The sequence below is a fragment of the Eremothecium gossypii genome, chromosome IV (genome assembly GCF_000091025.4).
Source record: "Eremothecium gossypii ATCC 10895 chromosome IV, complete sequence".
In the NCBI taxonomy this organism is placed as follows: Eukaryota; Fungi; Ascomycota; class Saccharomycetes; order Saccharomycetales; family Saccharomycetaceae; genus Eremothecium; species Eremothecium gossypii.
Genome location: NC_005785.6, coordinates 127667 through 146364, shown reverse-complemented (window position 1 = coordinate 146364; position 18698 = coordinate 127667). Strand labels below are relative to the sequence as shown.

The 18698-nt window shown below is 46.1% G+C and overlaps 9 protein-coding genes across 9 annotated transcripts; 6 read left to right on the top strand and 3 right to left on the bottom strand.

Moving 5' to 3' along the window:
- Positions 1 to 50: 50 nt before the first annotated feature.
- On the top strand, positions 51 to 4286 carry VPS15 (ubiquitin-binding serine/threonine protein kinase VPS15; the record flags this gene model as incomplete). The annotated part of the gene is made up of 1 exon (NM_209133.2): positions 51 to 4286. The coding sequence occupies one exon, from the start codon at positions 51 to 53 to the stop codon at positions 4284 to 4286; it is 4236 nt and encodes a 1411-aa protein (NP_983780.2).
- A 199-nt stretch (positions 4287 to 4485) lies between these two features.
- On the top strand, positions 4486 to 7503 carry SEC8 (exocyst subunit SEC8; the record flags this gene model as incomplete). The annotated part of the gene is made up of 1 exon (NM_209132.2): positions 4486 to 7503. The coding sequence occupies one exon, from the start codon at positions 4486 to 4488 to the stop codon at positions 7501 to 7503; it is 3018 nt and encodes a 1005-aa protein (NP_983779.2).
- A 170-nt stretch (positions 7504 to 7673) lies between these two features.
- MMS4 (Mms4p) lies at positions 7674 to 9818 on the top strand (the record flags this gene model as incomplete). The annotated part of the gene is made up of 1 exon (NM_209131.2): positions 7674 to 9818. One exon carries the CDS (start codon positions 7674 to 7676, stop codon positions 9816 to 9818), a length of 2145 nt encoding a protein of 714 aa, NP_983778.2.
- A 44-nt stretch (positions 9819 to 9862) lies between these two features.
- FES1 (Hsp70 nucleotide exchange factor FES1) lies at positions 9863 to 10732 on the bottom strand (the record flags this gene model as incomplete). Its single annotated transcript, NM_209130.1, has 1 exon — positions 9863 to 10732. One exon carries the CDS (start codon positions 10730 to 10732, stop codon positions 9863 to 9865), a length of 870 nt encoding a protein of 289 aa, NP_983777.1.
- A 249-nt stretch (positions 10733 to 10981) lies between these two features.
- Positions 10982 to 13030, top strand: AGOS_ADL320C (ADL320Cp; the record flags this gene model as incomplete). The annotated part of the gene is made up of 1 exon (NM_209129.1): positions 10982 to 13030. One exon carries the CDS (start codon positions 10982 to 10984, stop codon positions 13028 to 13030), a length of 2049 nt encoding a protein of 682 aa, NP_983776.1.
- Positions 13031 to 13100: 70 nt separating this feature from the next.
- On the bottom strand, positions 13101 to 15194 carry EXO84 (exocyst subunit EXO84; the record flags this gene model as incomplete). The annotated part of the gene is made up of 1 exon (NM_209128.2): positions 13101 to 15194. The coding sequence occupies one exon, from the start codon at positions 15192 to 15194 to the stop codon at positions 13101 to 13103; it is 2094 nt and encodes a 697-aa protein (NP_983775.2).
- Positions 15195 to 15558: 364 nt separating this feature from the next.
- Positions 15559 to 17064, top strand: SIF2 (Sif2p; the record flags this gene model as incomplete). Its single annotated transcript, NM_209127.2, has 1 exon — positions 15559 to 17064. The coding sequence occupies one exon, from the start codon at positions 15559 to 15561 to the stop codon at positions 17062 to 17064; it is 1506 nt and encodes a 501-aa protein (NP_983774.2).
- Positions 17065 to 17237: 173 nt separating this feature from the next.
- On the top strand, positions 17238 to 18263 carry TFB4 (TFIIH/NER complex subunit TFB4; the record flags this gene model as incomplete). Its single annotated transcript, NM_209126.1, has 1 exon — positions 17238 to 18263. One exon carries the CDS (start codon positions 17238 to 17240, stop codon positions 18261 to 18263), a length of 1026 nt encoding a protein of 341 aa, NP_983773.1.
- AGOS_ADL324W (ADL324Wp) lies at positions 18256 to 18642 on the bottom strand (the record flags this gene model as incomplete). The annotated part of the gene is made up of 1 exon (NM_209125.1): positions 18256 to 18642. One exon carries the CDS (start codon positions 18640 to 18642, stop codon positions 18256 to 18258), a length of 387 nt encoding a protein of 128 aa, NP_983772.1.
- Positions 18643 to 18698: the final 56 nt, after the last annotated feature.

Genomic DNA, 18698 nt, shown 5'->3' with positions numbered 1-18698 from the left:
GGTTGCGAGATCCACCTTCTCTGCAAAACTACTAGCCACCGACACGGTTCATGGGTGCGCAGCTGTCGTTGTTAGCGCAGACGTCACCGTCGATTGCGCTATCTTCATATATTGACATTCTGGATGACGTGCACTATGTTACACACCTGAACTCAAGCCGCTTCCTGAAGACCTGCAAGGCGCTGGACCCGAATGGCGAGATAATCATCAAGGTGTTCATAAAGCCGACGGAGAACTACTCGCTGCAGGAACAGTACGAGCAGATTCGAAACGAGAGCTTGCGACTGGCGCAGTTACCGAACGTCCTGAACTACAGCAAGATCATCGAGACAGACAGGGCTGGGTACCTGATAAGGCAGCACCTGAAGATGAACCTGTACGACAGACTGAGCTCGCGGCCGTTTCTGCAGGAGATTGAGCTGAAGTTTCTTGCATTTCAGCTTTTACAGGCTCTGGAGGACTTGCATTCCAAAGGGCTGACGCACGGGGACCTGAAGACAGAGAACATTCTTGTGACGAGCTGGGGGTGGCTCATAGTGACGGACGTTTCTTCGTTTTTCAAGCCGGTCTACCTGCCTGACGACAACCCCGGCGAGTTCTCGTTTTACTTTGACACTTCAGGGAGACGGAGTTGTTATGTAGCGCCGGAGCGCTTCAATTCTGCTCTTTACAAGCACTCCAACAACGACACGAGGCCAACGAAGGAAATGGATGTGTTCAGTGCTGGGTGTTGCATTGCGGAGATGTTTTCCGAGGGACATTCCACATTCAATCTGTCGGAATTGTTTAAATACAAAACTGGCGAGCACGCTGCAGAGGATATCATCAGCACGAGCATTAAGAATACACACCTTCGTTCACTAATATCCGATATGATTCAACTGAGGCCCGAAAAGCGGCTCACTGTACCTGAAATTTTGTTAAAGTACCGCGACAGCTTTTTCCCCAGTTATTTTTACACTTTCACCTATGAATACTTCAGGGATCTAGCCGTTCTAAATGGCCATAGTTCTGCTCTCAACAGTACTTGTTCCAGTGATACGCTTGCCGACAGGGTGGATAATATTGATGGGATGGTTACTAAAGTTTACCAAGACTATTCAAAGATATGTTCATCTTTACACTATCCAGTTGTGCATTCTAGAAATCGCGACCAGGAAAGTCGAAAACTCATCACGGGAAGGGTCAAATTGCCTGTTTTAGGCGAGGTGGAGCTACAGCAGTATAAACCCGATTCCCCCCAACTTCAAGAAGAGTCGGCGCTACTATTCCTCACTTTTCTATTGCATGCTGTGAGGAACCTCGTTTCGTCTGGTAATAAACTTAAGTGCTTGGAGTTGATTACGGCTCTCTCACAATACGTTTCAGATGGTAATAAACTGGATCGAGTTCTTCCTTTTGTCTGTGCCATGTTTTTCGATACGACTCCCACGGTTCAGGGTTTAGCAATACAAAGCCTGACGCAGATTCTTTCTATTGTATCAACACTGACATCCATAAACGATAACGTTTTTGTTGATTATATTTTGCCAAGGTTGAAGCAGGTTTTACAAAGTAGCAAAAATAATCCGTATGTTCGAATGATACTGGCAGATTCCATTGGGAATATTGCTGACTCTGCCGTCAGGTTTCAAGAGATTTCGCAGATCCTACGACCGCCTTCGAATACTGAGGTTAGCAACAGCAGAAAAATTAGACGCCGTCTCGTTAGAAATTTCGAAGAGATAACTGTGGCTTTACTTACTGATGTTGAAAGCTCTGTCAAACTTGCTTTACTGGAGAACATTTTACCTGTCTGCAACTTGTTTGGTAGAGAAAAGACCAATGACATCATACTCAGCCATTTGATAACTTACTTGAATGATAAAAACTCACTTGTGCGGATCAAACTGGTTCAAGCCATTACAGGAATTGTGATTTTACTCGGGCCCATAACTTTGGAACAATATGTTTTACCGCTTCTAATTCAGACGATAACAGACTCAGAAGAACTTGTGGTAGTCAATATTTTACAAAGCTTGAAATGGTTATGTGAAGTAGGTATGATGAGGAGGAGATATTTCTACGAAATCGCCGAGATTGTTACGGTACTTTTACTCCATCCTAATGCCTGGATCAGACAGTTTTCATTGCTGTTGATATTGGAAATGTCATCTAAGCTTTCGAAAGCTGAGGTTTACTGCATTCTGTACCCAATAATTCGTCCGTACTTCGAATTTGATGTAACATTTTCCTGGGAATCTATGTTTGCGAGCTGTAAGAAACCGGTCTCTAGAAATGTCTACAACTTACTATGCACATGGTCTCTACGTGCCACCAAGACGCTCTTCTGGAAACAGGTTCCCAGCAAGAGTGTTGACTCATTTGGTAATAACAGTATAGAGTTTATTACAAAAGACTACACTGCAAAGAATTATGGTTTTAATAGTGGTATGAAAGTATCGAGTGCCTCAGTTTCTCTACCGTCCAACAAGGAGATCCCGCTGACTACGGAAGATAAAAACTGGCTTGACAAACTTCGTGCAGTTGGGCTTCATGAGAGCGAGACGTGGAAATTGGCTGCGTTGCGAACTTATGTTTTTAGGGTTTCCAAGATGCTTGCCAGGAAACCTGAGCTACAGGACGAGTTAGATACGCGAAAGGCTCATTCTACATTCTCTAATTCATTCATAATGCCGAGGAATATATTCTTCGATGTGGATATTGTAGATGAGAATCGTGTCGAAAATTCGCATCTGAACACTGAAAATAAATGTTCTTCTGATTCACTTTCTACAACTTTGGGTACGAACAGTCACCGGTACTTACCACTATCAATTGGTGTTAATGGTTCTTTAATCCTAAGCAAAAAAGCATCACCAACTATACGCTCAAACCTGGATAATGTATACGTGCAACTGGAACCTACCAGTGAGTATCCGATCTCCTTTGCTCATGCTCCTAGAAAAACTGCCCAGGAGTCGAAGTTTGTTATCAGTAATAGCTATGATGGTGACGTCTCAACAATTAAACAATACCTGCGTAACGTCAACATTAAACCGTACTTAAAAAGCTACAGAGAATTTGGCCCGTATTTCAATCAATCTAGCGGTACCAAACGACAATCCAGCGGTACAGCATTCAAGGGCAAACTGCATTTTCATTTAACAGAGAACAGACCAGCGTCAATCGTGAAAATAGTTACCAGCGAATACAAGCCTTATTGTATCAGTGCTTCCGACCAGGGTGTGCTAAAGTTATGGGACTTAACAAAATTAAGAGATGGCGAGGTTTATGATCCGCCTATTCATTACGACCTTGGCTCTTCGATTGTTGATCTCAGATTTCTACCAAACTATGACGTATTCGCGGCAGCAACCAGGGATGGCAGCGTTTCATTCTTACGTGTATGCTTTAAAGAGCGTAACTCCATGGAAGCATACTCCCATTTTGAAGTCATCAGGAAGTATACTTTGAAAGATGAGAACGAATATGCTACAAATATTCAGCTATCGGCGAGCGATTCTAAGCCATATGCCCTTTTCACAACTAATTATTCACGGATAATCCTCCTCGATATCCGAACGACTGAATTGATTGCGACAATGCAGAATAACCAACGCCATGGGGCTATTCTATCTTGCACGGCTGCGAGTGATCTTTCATGGTTTATCCTCGGGACATCGAAAGGGATTCTCGACCTCTGGGATTCGCGATTCCGCGTACTGGTCAAAAGCTGGACTTTTGCAGAAAATTTCCCGATCACCCATATAGAACCTTATCCATCACTCACACGACGCGCAGAGAACAATATAGTACTGGTTGGTGGCTCCCGCCGCTCTTTAGTCTCCGTGTGGGATATATCAAAGGCCGTGTGCCGTGAAGTTGTGCTTACTGCAGATTCCAAATGCTTATCCACCGACTTCATTGCGGTAGAGAAGGGTATTGAAGACTTAGCAGTGCATATTGACCCCTTTAGTACGACTGTCAGTGCCATACATGTCAGCGGCCATCGTGTTTATATCGCCGATAGAGAAACCGGTAGTATCCTTATGGTGAACTTTCGCAACAAGGCACAAAATTGTATTGTAGTAGGACACTCAGAGCAGAATATTTCGTTCTCCAGTTCTCAGTTGTCATCGACACTAGGGCTCACAATCAGATCCGTCAGCGACTCGGCAGCGATGCACAGCTTGGGGGTATATTTCCACACAGATATTATAAACAGCTTCACTATTGCGAAAGATACACCGGAACCACTTTTAATATCAGGCGATAACTCAGGCGTCATCAATATCTACAGATAACTACTACATTATATAAAATTATTCAAGACTATTCGTCTAGTGATGATCAACTATCACTGGAAACGATCTGGGGCGATCATGTTCTTTTGATGGCTCGCGAAGGGTTCGTTTGCTCTCCCTCAACCAAAGCTTGTTAGGCAATCTAGTACTACCTCGGTTGAATTATTGACGTGCGACAACTAAAAAGTGGTAAAGGGCTATGAACAAACTCAGGCTTTCTTCAAAGAGGAATCGATCGCTTTCGACAACGAATTCTCCCGATGTGGACGAGCATAAGCATTATGATTCACTCGCAAAGCTACAGAATGATCTTTCCCGGATTGAATCAAGCTGGAATAAGGTTATAACTAAGGATGCGAATCCGCTTGAACTGGCTCTGCAATTTTTGGATGACACCTCCGTCGGACTTGGACACCGTTATGGAGAGTTTCACCAACTGAAATCGCAGATTGCGAACAACCTTCAGGAGGCAGCTAATGAACACTACCAAACATTTGCGAACAGCATTGCCTCGTACGGGCAGACTGTTAAGTACTTAAATGACTCTAGAGGTAATATAAGCCAAGTGAAGGGAAAGGTGGAGGGGGTAATGGCGTCCCTGACAGTGGAAGATCCCGAATTGGATGAGTTGAATAACGAATCGATGAAGCATGCGAAGATGATAGAGACTCTGAACGCCATTGAACATGTCTTACTGATCCCTGGGCGGGTAGAGAAGTTCATCAGTGAGAGGCAGTTTAGCAGTGCTCTAGAATCCCTCGTACAGGGATTTACACTTGCACAGAACCATCATCTCTGGCAAATTTCCGCACTCAGCCGTACCAAACAACAGCTAGAGGCACAGGAGAATACGCTGTTTGACACAGCGCTGGAAGAGCTTGTTGAGTTAGTGTACTCCAAACAAAAGTCTGTCTTTTCGGATTTGAATTTCCTGGATCATGTTGCAACGGAGGAGGGGTTCAACACGCTGGAGAGCCATCTGCATCAAGTGATCAGTATAGATATCATGGAGCATTCGAGTAAGATGAACAGGCAACTGCAAGAGTTCCTTAAAAGATTGGAAGCCAGAAAGGCTGAGGGCAACTCGTCTGTTCAGCTTACTGTACAGAACGAAACCGATTACGACCGTATATTCTCTTTACTTTGCGTCCTGAACAATATGAACAAATTGTCGTCTGCTCTGGAGCAGGTAGTTGCGAAGAACAAGGAAGAACTGCATCTCATTGTGACGAAGGCGGTTGATAACGTTCGTGCCAAATTCCCTAATATCTTAAAAATGGTTGATGCTATAAAGGACAGGTCTAATTTTGGAATTTCAGATAGCAACTTTCTTTCCATTGTGTTGCGGAAACTGTTCTGGGAGATATTCACCAAATTTCTAATGGCTGCCCAAGGACATCGTGTGATATATGAGATTCGAGAGTCCATGCATACCTCCTCCAACAGCAAGTATCCCGCCCAAAAGGTGTGGGATGAGATTTTGGCAGAAATTGGTAACCTTTTGAAATCTTACACTAGTGATCCTACCATTTACACTAGTACTCATTCGCGCCACAGACGCTCGAGTGCTGCAACCAGTCATTTACCGCAAAAGAAAAATCTATTCAATTTGCAAAATAATCTAGTGGATAGTAATGCGACGAGAAATCATGCCAATGCATTGAAAAGTCTGCTGCAGGATATGTTCCCCGGCTTCACCTCAAATTCCAACTTAGATCTTGATGAAATATATCTGGAAGATGACCGCTTCGAAGAAGAAGACACGCTAATCCCGCTGTCAGTTTTCAACATGAAGGTCATCTTAGAGTCATTCTTGGTCTTTGTTGAAGGAACCAAGAACGTCATACCTGCCCAATTTGCTGAGGAAACTGTCTCCTCACTGGTTTTTTTCCAGGAGTATATGAACAACGTATTCTTGCCCCGGCTAGACAGAACTATAAATTACTTTTACGAACAGCAGGTAGAGCCTAACAATCCATTTGCCCTTGAGACTATCAATGATAGCAGTGTTATACTGAAGACAGCCATTGACTTTAGAAATCTCTTCATCAGATTATTATATGTTATGAACACAAGCTATAATTATCGGGAGGGTATTTCTGATATTTTACTCTCCCTTTTGCATAGGTTCTACACATACTACTACAATCTATTCCAAAACTTGCTGACTTCCGCTAATTCCAGATTCACTAAGAAGCTCGTAGCAACATGGCTTAGCGATGAAGAGCTCATTTCGATTACAGAGAACATACTTTGCGATGACGACACATACGTACCCCAGGAAACAACCGCCCTGCTCAAATACTGTCCTGATTACGATAAGAAGAGTGGTGTAGTCTCCAAGAATGATTTCTTCAGCAGTAGCACTATTGACACCATAACCTATTTCCTGGGCACACTCACTTGGTTGCGCGAGTGGCTCCCACAGCTCAAGCAGGAGGTAAACGAGGATGACTACACGGTCGATGTGAACAATATTGACAAACTCCGGAGCAATTGGTCTTTCTTTGAAATGGTCGATCTCGAAAAGATGGACAAGATGGGCTCGCTCAAGTTCCTTCTCACAGGCCGTTCTCTGGAGAAGTTCAACAGTATCGTAAAGGGCTTTTTGGAACTGGAGTACAAGCTTCTCAGCTGCCTGCGGTACGATGTCCGTGCTAAGTGCATATACAACATTACCGAGATGCTCCACACCTCTAAGTGGAATCCTGACGCCACTTCCATCGAGCTTAACCCCTACATTACTGCGTTAACTTCGGAGATCGGCTTACTTGAGAATAAGCTTTCACAGAGGAGCAACGATCAGCAGCGCCAGGTCGTCTTTGTTGGTCTGTCTTACCTCATTAACATAGGCTTTCTGGCCTGTTCTCATTCTATCAGGGTTTTGAATACCAACGGTGTGAAGAAGATCATCCGTAATGTAAATGTTCTTCAGCAAACCTGCCGCAACATAAGCTCTACTCCAGAGAAGGAAGATATGTCTCTCACTTTGAACTATTTTGCAATGTGCTCTATGAATGAAAACACTGTTGTCGAATATTATAATGAAGGCAAACTGAGCCAATACACTCTGGAGGAGGTTAAGAATATTCTGAGACTGCAGTTCAGTGAGGAACTATACCGCAAACTAAGGCATAAGAGTGGAACTCGTGTTGTTTCGATTTCTAGCAACAAAAGATATGAAGACGCAGTCAATAGATTGGTTACACCGACCTAGCCGTATAGTCCTAGAAAAGTGAGCTTTAAAAAATCAGCGTATAATTCCTACTACATAGCAAAACAAATAGCAGCACATTGAAGTGCCATGTACGCGAAGCCAAGGTCGGCTTAGTGGTGCTTTGGTCAAGATAATAGTTCATCAAGCAGGCTGTGTAGTGTGCAACGAAAATGAAGTCGATCGAGCTGATTGATATCGAATCAATTGCAAGCGACAGGGCGGGTATAACGCGGGAAGATGGGGTAATAGAGCTGTTATCGGAGGCAGATGAAGCACTTGGAAGGCGACCGTATCCTTCTTCGCCGACTATTCGCAGCACAGAGGCCAATATTGACGAGAGCATCGGGAATAGGCAGTTGTGGTTACAGTCCATCGAATTGAACGGCGAATTCCAAGAAGACGATTCCGAGGAGGTGGAAGAGACTATCGGCAAGAAACCTGACGACGCACTGGTGTGTTCCGATGCGTGTTCCGCGCCGGATGTGTCTATACAGGAGCTTCTGCAGACATTTACGCCTCCCAAGCCACATGCCGGGCGTGTAATGAAGGCAGGGGCGGGCCCAGTGCGAGGGAGTTCAAGACAGACAAGCAGCAAGCTACAAACAAAAGATGTGCTGCAAGATATCCTAGTTGAACTGGATGATAACTTGTCGAGCTGGGACACCCCCAGCACTAGCGGTATACGAAGCCCTGAGACGGTGGCTACTCTTGCAGCAAAATGGGCCAACAAAACGGAGAAAACCAGCGGCAAGCCATTATATGGCAGGCCTCGATCATCTGGCAACCGCGGCAATATTCTGCTTAAGCGTACGCTTGCGAATAGGAATAATATACTTTCTAGCGAGCTTGGTGGGGAGTCCTCACCATCACTGCAGGCCCTGACAACGCCGCTCCCTGCCAAGAGCAATGATGGAGACAAGAACCAGACTACAAATGTGATGACAACTGGGGGGTTTCGACTTGGGACTATGGAGAAGCAAACACTGAATGGCTCTGCATGTGTCGACAGAATACAACAGGTTCCTGTGTCCAGTCCAGAGTCAGTGAGTTTCTTAGAGGGCCTATCTGATATCCCTATTAGTAAACCAGTTCAATTAACGCAGCGATGTATAGCTGCTACCAATACGGGATATACGAAAGACAACTGCGCCAGTACTCCTAGATCGGCTGCCGCTGTCGAATATCTCGAGCCAATTGATACAGACACGTCTATTTTATCTACTGCTGGCGAAGCCCTGCCACATTCTCCGGTGAAGCCCTCGAAAGTGAGCCGCGAAAGGAGCAAAAGAGACTATATCGTTCACTCAAAGGCATTTACAGCAGAAGAGTCGAAAGCCAAAATCAGGCAACTTATGTCGAACACTGCCCTCAAGAAACAATTCAACGAAGTAAATAAGGTGACCAGAGAGAAGCAATCATTGCTAGCTGAAATCGTGCTAAGCATTAATGAACAAGTACATCAATACTTGTTAGAACAGAAGGTACCGATAGCAGAGGTTCTTGGCCCGACAACCGTCATCCATAATTTCGAGAGCGTACCTATTATAAGATTCAAACGGAAATGTACATCGATGTATGATTTAAACAATGACATATACTATCCCTGTGAGACAACTATGTGTAACGAACCGATATGTCTACTGTTTTACAATGCGGTTGACTTCTTTACAAAGTACAAAAACCAAAAACAACGGCTGTACTCCGAAGTTCAAGATTTAAAACGTGCTGGAAATAAGGTGATTATCATTCTGAATGAATATTCGCGATTAGAGAAGTCTCTTGCGGAACTAGAGAATAGATGCATGCGCTCTCGCGTTGAGCAGCAGTTGACAGGCGATAAAAGCCCCAGAAGAAAGACCGTAAAAGAAGTGCAACTTACCGCGCTTGAAATGAATTCTAAGGACTTGGGCCGGAAGGTAAACGAAATGATCATAAAATGTGATATAGATATATTTCCGATTAACAGCGCTGCCTCTTTTGCGAACTGGATCAGCAACTTGGTCTGGGTGGTCGCTAAAATGAGGTACGATCCGATGATGAAGAATGTCAATTGGTCTCACATAAATGTTAAGATAGGGAAGACTCCCACTGAGGTGCTTTCCAAGACCCTGCAACAGATTAACGGTGTCACTGAAATCCGTGCAGGCAGGGTCACCAGCACTTACCCATCGTTCCAACAGATTTTTACGGACTTTGAGAAGGGGTACCTCGTCGCGGGTAAAGACGGTAATCCGCTCATGACGAAAGTCGCCGAGAAAGCGATGAACGCCCTTCTCATGTCAGAAGATCCCGAGGAGCAGATATATATAAACTAGGTAATATATTGTACATTGTAGTAGTATAATTGGTAGCCCGTCGCTTAACCTAGCATTTCTTTCACTGCATTGTAGTCATCCTCATTTAGCTGATCTTTCACAGGGTACAGGGAGGCAAACGACTTGCGGATCTTAGAAAGTTCGTCCGTGTCGAACTTGGCCCCAGAACCCTTCATCAACACCAGGAGGTTTAGTACTCTATCGATCAAATATGGGTTCGCAGACGGCGCAAGGTGCTCCAAACTTGCCTCCAGAATCTTGTCCTCCCGAATTCTGTCCGAGAACTTTTCATCAGCTGATAACGAGGTTAGCACTGATGTTAAGAGTGCCAGCGCGCGGATCTTCATTTTTTCGCCTGTATTCTGGTGCTTCAACACAGGCGCCATGATCTCCAGCCCTCCGTTGTCCACGAATAGTGCACTTGCGTCCTTATTATGGCGTACAATGTTTGATAAAGCGTAAAATGCCTTTGTCCGTACCTGCTCCGACTCACTGTCCTTCCGGGCCAGCTCTATAATCTTCTTCATCGCCCCGTCGTGCTTCAGAAAGTTGCTCTGCGACTTCTCGTTGTTTTGCACGGCTGTACCCACCACGGAGAGCGCGCATTCTCTCAACTGTTCTTCTTCGCTCTCCAGTATACTGATCAGTGGAGCCCATAGGCGCATGTTTTCGATGTTATTCGCGTTATCCAGATTCTCAATGAGCATTTCAAAGTTGTCAAACGCCACAAGCTTGTTATCAACCGTCGCTTCTGGGTTCATGATCACAGCCATGGCATCCCGCATTAGCGCCGGCTCGTCTGGACCGCCGCCAAACAGCTGCTGCAGCAGTTTTGGATCCGGCGCGCCTGCCTTGGCCGCAGCCTCCTTGTCTCCCTGCGCATTCGCAATAGACCAATGTAAGAGCTTATCCATCCTTGCTTGTTCTCAATAGTTATGAAGTACAATGATCCCCTCAAGTAGTTAACAGAATGAGACCGCCGCACAGTGTGTTAAAAGGCCTCTCAGTTGGGTTCTTCCGATGAAGTTCATGTTTTTCCAGAACAAGCGAGGAGACAATGGAAAACGTACATATTATTCGACGACATACAGTTCCGAAGACTCGAGGAAATTAGGATAATACCACTTCTTCTCCCTCATAGTGGTGACTAGGGAAGCAGCGGGATGTTTAAGAAAATCAGCATTGATGTAGATATACACCCGTTGAGTGATAAGGTTGTGCTGCCACATGAAGTGCTTGCAAACTGGGCGGGGTTATCTACGGGAGATGTTTTTGAGCAGTCGAAGCCGTTGACTTTGCTGCTGACTGCTCGCAGACAAGGTGCTACAGGCGCGATTGGAACATGCGTCGTTGGAATAAGAGAGTTCAGCTTGGATGACAAGGAGGCCATTTTATTGCCTTGGCTTGTGGCGCAGCGGTTGGAGCTCGGGAACGACCTTTCTGAGGTGACAATTGAGTACCGGGTGTTCTCTGAGCTGCCCAATGGAACATCGATGCAGTTGGAGCCACTCGGAGTCGTATTCTGGTCGCGATTGCTGGCAGAGCCTGGGCACGGCATGGACGACTCCGTTGATGCGCCGCTGCCGGCGTGGCTGCAGTCCGACGATGAACATGTACGTGCGTTTTTGGAAGCTCGCTGGAACAACACACTAACTTCCGTGATGGCAGGAGACTGCCTGCTGGTTTCGACAGCGGAGAACGGTGCAGCGGCGGAAGAGCTCTACAAATTCAAGGTGCTGCGCCTGGAGCCCGCAGAGGTAGTCTGCGTGGTGAACACTGATCTGCGGCTCGATGTCGTCCGATCGGTCAGGGCGCCAACCGCCGCGGGGTCTGAAGTAGAGCATGTGCGCGAAGTGGTAGGTCAAAGTGGCCGCACAGCAACTGTGCAGCTTGGAGACGTGGTGCACGTTTTACCGGGCACCAATGAGATGTACCAAATTGACACCCGGGGAGAACGCGCAGTTGTTGAGATACTCTGCAACGATGAGGACGAATCTTTCCATATTGTAGGCGGTACTAGTGACCTTGTCACGGAGGAGTTCTACGAGATAACCAGCGTCGCTTCCGCCGCTAAGGAATCACACAATGGAAAGAATCGTGGAAATTGCATCCCGATCGATTCTTCGATTAGATTCCTACGTTCTTGCTTCTCATCAGCCCCAAAAGGAAGCACATTCTCTTTTACGGTGCGTCCTGCTGCGGAGCCGTCGGTTGCATGTATCACAAGTGCTGATGAGGTGTGCTGTGAGTACTGTGGAAACTGTATCCTGAAGGACACATACATGATGCATGAGCTGCACTGTCAGCGAAGGACGAAGATATGCGATGTTTGCGGAAAAAAATACATCAATACTAGGGTAAAGCCGACCGCTCATTGGCACTGCCCTAAGCAAGACTGCGGGGGAGTTGGAGACACTGAACAGAGCCACATAACACATGACAGATATTGTCACGAGGAACAGTTATGTGAGGGCTGTCAGCACAGTTTTGCCAATGCGATCGAACTTGGGAGACACAAGGCTCTTGACTGCCCTATGTCATTCCACTACTGTCGCTTTTGCCAGCTGAAGGTGTTACATGGCGAAAGCACAGTAGAATCGCGATATTTTGGCCTATCTGGCCACGAATACCACTGTGGCGTTAAGACTGTGGACTGTTATAAATGCCAGAAGCCGGTACGGAGACTAGAATTAGCTTCGCATTTGGCTTTACATGACCACGAACGTAAAGTGAGAGGTAAAAATACCCTCATACTACTATGCGGGAACGTTAATTGCCGCAGGGCCGTATCTTCATTCAGCAACGATCACAACTTGTGTGATACTTGTTTTGGACCCTTTTATTCTACAGAGGAGGATCTCAATGGCAAACGGTTTAGGATAAGACTAGAAAGAAGGTACTTTATCCAAATGTCGCGCGGATGTGGCTCGACATATTGTAAGAATAGCGCATGCATCTCTTCGGGGCTAGCTTCTTTCCCAGATACCTTGTCACTAATGAAGTATGTCCAGCAACTGCTTTTAGAAACAGACTACTACCTGTGTGTAGATGAAGCTACTACACGGCGTAAGCTCTTAGCGGACACATTTCTGGAGGTATCAGATGCATATGCTAGCCCGTGGGTTTATAGAGCCGTTGATACTGGTGCGAAGGATGTCGCCTCAGTTGAACAGTGGCTAAAAGAAAATGCATTGGCAAAAAGCGAATTATAGAATAAGGCATAAGTGCGTAAATACTGGGAGTATATACATATTATGACTATTAATACGTTTTACTACGCCGTTAATAAATTTTATTGCTGTGAATTTTCAGAAAGTCATCAAGTTTGTACACAAAATCCATCCCGACAGATTTCAGCTCATCTATCTGCTTTCTTGATATTTTTATAGCTTGCGGTGTTAACTGATCATCATTGATTAATTGCTTCTTCATTAAGAAGAAATGCTTGTCAACTTCATCATTGCACCAGCTCACCAAGACAGAAGAATACTTTGCTGTAGTGCCTTCAAACAACTTTTGAAATTGAATTGCAACTTTTTTAATTGTTTGACACCGTATCACGGCTACCTGGGTAATATATGAATTGGAGTTATCATGTACACCAACCTGGAGTACGAGATCTTGTATAAAATTTGACCTATTATGCAAAAATAATTGCAATGCCTCGGCAGGCATGCCTAGCAAAATCAAGGACTTCGTACTGGATTCTAATTTGTTGGCGTCTGAATATTCTGTATTGATGACATGGGTGAGCTTCTGGGTAATCAATGTCCGAGTTTGGTTACACTTCATTCGCAACAAATTCAATAGCATTACTTCACCCTCTGCTTCTGCTGTTATTCCTTTCAGTATATTCTCAATCGAATGGAGTTTCTTTATTGCTAAGCCGAAGTTCATTCTTGTGACAGGAACGCTTAGTTCTTCAAGTTCCTCATAGACCAAGTTTAGCTTTACCGCAGTTTGGTTGACACCTCCAGATCTAGAACGGGTATGCATTGACATACTTATGTTTTGCAGGAGATTCTCTTGGTAGGTGCTTGCTCTCGAGGGCGTATTCTGAAGTGTCCCAAGAGAGCGCTGTCGCGAGTGTCCACGGGCAGGACTGCTGATATCGCGCGAGGGCGATTGCTGCGTGGATTGTAGGTATGTGAAGGAGTCACGGAGTTTACGGGCATTGTCCTCCTCTGCTTGATAAATATCTCTCAGTTCATCCTTGGCTGATTTTATTTCGTTTAAAAGTGCTGTGTACCCAGTAGGTGTCCTGGAGCGGTATAATGAGTGATGCTTGTTCCCAAAATGGAACGACAATGTATAATTCGATTCTTCAGCAACAGTCAGTTCTCTCAATGAGCAGCATTGGTTAGCCACCAGTTCCCCCTTCTTGTCTGAACGGCATACTGCGACTAGAATCATATCGTTTAGTAAAAAAATGCGAGTCGCATGCAGTGGTTTCAAGGTGGCAATGTTAATTTCCATCCAGTCGTTAGATTCCAACAAAATTCGTCTACCCGGGGCTGGGGCGATATACTTTTGTGCACCCTCGACAGATCTAAACAAGCTACTCAGCTCATTTGTCCATATCTTCTCCAGGATGATAACGCTGGATCGGTCTTTCTTGGCGGCCCCAGATTTTACCGGTGGCAGTAATCCGGAACCCGTTGATCCGGATTTCGTTGTCATCACAGAAGTATTGCTCTGGCGAAAATGCTCTTTTTCCAATAGTAGCCGCTTCTCGGCCATGGCTGTAAATTGACCCATGACTACCTGTAACTGCTGCACTTTGGACCTTAAATCTTTGAGTTCCGTACTAGCAACTGCAAGTTCTTTATTAACCTGCATCAGCTCATTATAGGATTTATTGATGTTGGACTTGATTTCTTGCTCAATTTCTTGTGACAGGTGATTGAGATTCGATGCAAAATGATCGATCTCCAGAGCTGTAGCGTCGCCTAACTTCTCGTGCACAAATCGCTTCGCCTGAAACTGTGGATTTGACAGGATCTCACGTAGTGAGCGCCCCCCATAGATATCTACGGGTGGGCGCCGATGGTTGGGCTTCATCAGCTCTGAAGATAATAGCGAGTTATCCCGCACTGGCAGCTCCACTGCTGTCGGCAATGCCGGAGCTGAAGCGTAGTCAATTGGCGGCGGAATGTACTTCGCATTGTGGACGGACAGCCGCCGCTGCATCGACGTGCCAACCTTCCTTCGATCCTTCATCCCAATCTCTGGTAGCTGCAGTGTGTCCCGCGGCGAGACGAAATCCTCGTACGCATTGGACTTAAGCTTCGTGGGCGAACCTTGCTGCCGCGTCTTTCCCGGGGACGATAGCTTGCTCCAGTTGTTCCTAGCTTTCCGCAGGGAGAAGTCCACCATATTATATTCTTGCCTGACACCAGAGAGACCTTCTACCTTGTACAGTGGCCAATCAGCACTGTTCCTCTCCTGCTGGAGGCGTTGAAGTACACACTATCCTTTGAAATACGGGTTCAATATCGGCACCTTCAAGCAAGATCACGTGATTGTAACTTCTCGTCACTCAAACAAACCTCCTTCTCAATCAAAGCGCTTAAGCGATAAGTAACACTTCATCATTATTCGCATCCGTTTGCCCTTGCATAGTCCTGGGCTGCGTTTGCGATGTTCAAAGCTGTGACATTGCGCGTAAAATTCAGTCTTACGCCAACTACATGCAGAAGGAACAAGGGTGCGATAGCGCAAGAGTCGAGGCCTTAGAGCGATGTCAATCACGAGCGAGGAGTTAAACTACCTTATTTGGAGGTACCTCCAGGAGGCAGGCCACGAGGTCAGTGCATTAGCAATGCAGGAAGAGACCCGGGTGCTGGAATTTGATGAGAAGTATAAAGAACATATACCGCTGGGGACGCTAGTGAAGCTAGTTCAGAAGGGAATACTGTATACTGAGAGTGAATTCCTAGTGCAGTATAATGCGCAGTCGGAGGGGGCGGACGCGGAACACTACGGCAAAGACTTCAACCTTGTACAAGCACTCGAGGTAGATAAACAACGATTTCCGGAGCTCGTTGCACAGGGGCGCTTTGCGCTTGCGCACGAGCGAGAAGAGCCCGAGGCGGAGCCCGAGGTTACACGGCTGGAGAGCGACGACTCATTTATTAAGACATTGCAGTGTGTGCAGACGTTTCCGCCGGGTTACGTTTCGCAATGGAATCCGAAGCACGAAGGTGTATTTGCGTACGGCGAAAGGGATTCGCGGGCAGCGGTCGTTACGTACTCCGTTGCAGACGGTCTGTGGAACATAAGTGAGACCGTGGTACTGCCGCATGCCAACACGGGCCAGCAGAATGAGGTCACGTGCCTGGAATGGGCACCCGGCGGCCAGAGCCTCCTGACGGGGGTGGAAAGCGGCGAGCTCAGACTCTGGTCTGTCGAAGGCAAGCTCCAGAATATCCTGAGTTACCATCGAGCCCCGATTGTGTGCATCAAGTGGAATAGTGATGAGACCCACGTGTTGACGTGCGATGCAGACAATATGACAATTGTATGGAACGTACTTTCGGGGACGGCGGTACAGCACTTCAGCTTCAAGGAAGCTGGCACAGAAGAATCATTGGGCGTTGACGCAACCTGGATTGACCAGGATAAGTTTGCCATTCCAGGCATTCAGGGAAGCATTCTTGTGTTCAACATAGGCATCAGCAAGCCAATTGGGAAGCTGCGTGGCCATAGTAAAACGCTCACCACCATTGCCTATAACGAACACAATAAGCTGCTCCTGAGTGCTTCCGATGACAATACTCTTCGCGTATGGCGAGGCGGAAACCTTAATCCTTCGCATGTGTTCTATGGCCATTCTCAGTCCATCACGTCTGCTCACTGGGTCGACGACGACACGATCATCTCTACGTCTATGGATGGCTCTATTCGCGTGTGGTCGCTGGCTTCGAACTCCACCGTCGCCTCCGCAACTGTTGATGGGGTGCCCAATTTTACTGGGGCTCTTTCGCCAGACCAGGGCAAGTTTGCCACGGGTACCTTAGATGGTGAAGTGATGGTATACGACATCCAGAAGCTTCTACAACAACTGAATCACAATGGATATCACGGGACTGCGAGGTCTGCGGAAGTCGCTCGTATCCCGGTGGTAGGCGATCATCGATCCGCAAGAGAAGGTAATTATGTAACGCAAATTTCATGGAGTCAGGAAAGCACTCAACTGAGTGTCTCATATTCTCTGGGAGATATAAATATACTATCGGTGGACTGATACTACCAGGGCGTGCATATATTGGTTGGCTCTTATGTAAATTGGTGACTTCTTTGTAATAATATATATATCTGTATCATCTACACTATTTTTGCTTTCCGATACTTAAAATTATCTTGTTCCTTCACTACACGCTAGCAAGAGTATGCGAAGGACATAAACTAGAAGTGGGAATGGATGCCATTGCTGATAGTACTTTCCAGATAAATAAGAGCAAGGTACAGCTTGTGGAAGAGACGCCATCTCTGCTGACTCTTGTGATAGACACCAATCCAAAATTATGGGCAGAATTTGATAGAGAAGTCGGGAAGAAGGGGCAGCTTATGCAGGTACTCAAGTCTACCATAGTGTTCTTGAACGCACATCTATCGTTCAACAATAGTAACCAAGTTTCAGTAATAGCAGCATGCTCACGGGGTATCAAGTATCTGTACCCACAGGCGGATGACAAGGAGGGCTCCACTAAGAAGAAAAAGTCAGAAGACAGGTCTATCATTAACCGGAATATGTACCGTGGGTTCCGTAATGTGGATGAGGCTGTCGTTGAGGAGCTTTATAGAGTGTTTCAGCAAGAATCAAAGCAGTTGGAGGACGGAGTGCCCCAGCCTTTCCGCAGCACTTTGTCCGGGGCCATGTCGGCTGGCCTCACGTATATTAATAGGATCACACATGAGACCGAAGGAGTCAGCTTGAAGTCGCGCCTGTTGGTGATAACATGCGGCAGCAGTGCATCAAAAGACGAGGTTTTCCAGTACATCCCGATCATGAACTGCATATTTTCTGCGACCAAGATGAAGTGTCCGATTGATGTCGTCAAAGTTGGCGGTGTCAAGGAATCCACTTTCTTGCAGCAGGCTACAGATGCTACTAATGGAAACTATCTACATGTGGCAAACACAGACGGTCTAATCCAATATTTGTCGACCGCGATGTTCATAGACCCTTCCTTGAGACAATGGGTGGTCAAGCCCAACCAGAGTTCCGTCGATTTCAGAACGTCATGCTACCTCACGGGGAAGGTGGTGGCCATTGGTTTTGTGTGCAGTGTGTGTCTCTGCGTACTTTCTATCATACCGCCAGGTAACAAGTGTCCTGCCTGCGATTCGGAGTTCGATGAGAAGGTCGTCGCAAAGCTTAGTCGTAAGCCGGTCATCACGGGAACGCTCAGGAAGAAGAAGAAGAAGAAGGTCACTAAGTAGTAGTATCATTATATCCAGTATATACAATATCGAGGCGAGCATTCATTGGGTACTCATGTACTGTTATCAGGTGTTCCCTTCGCTTGGAATGCGTCTGGAACTGCTGCATGCAATCAGCCTCGTAGCACTCAAGAGCCTTATTAGAATTAAAGGGATCGTGCAATTCCTGCAGATGGAGCTGAAGCATGCGTTCAGTGATCATATTTTTATTACATGCAGCACAAACATTATCATGATGTTCAGCGACATGTGAAGGGTAAATGTGCATGCTTATTCTTGCACCGCTACAAGGAGGATCATTACACACTATCACCTGGGAGTCTGACCTCTCATCCTCTTGATTGCAAGAATATTCTTCCGTCCGTAGTCTCTTCGGCATATGCCGTTATACCTTGTACGCAAGTTACTGCATATTTTAATTGAATTTTAGCAAGC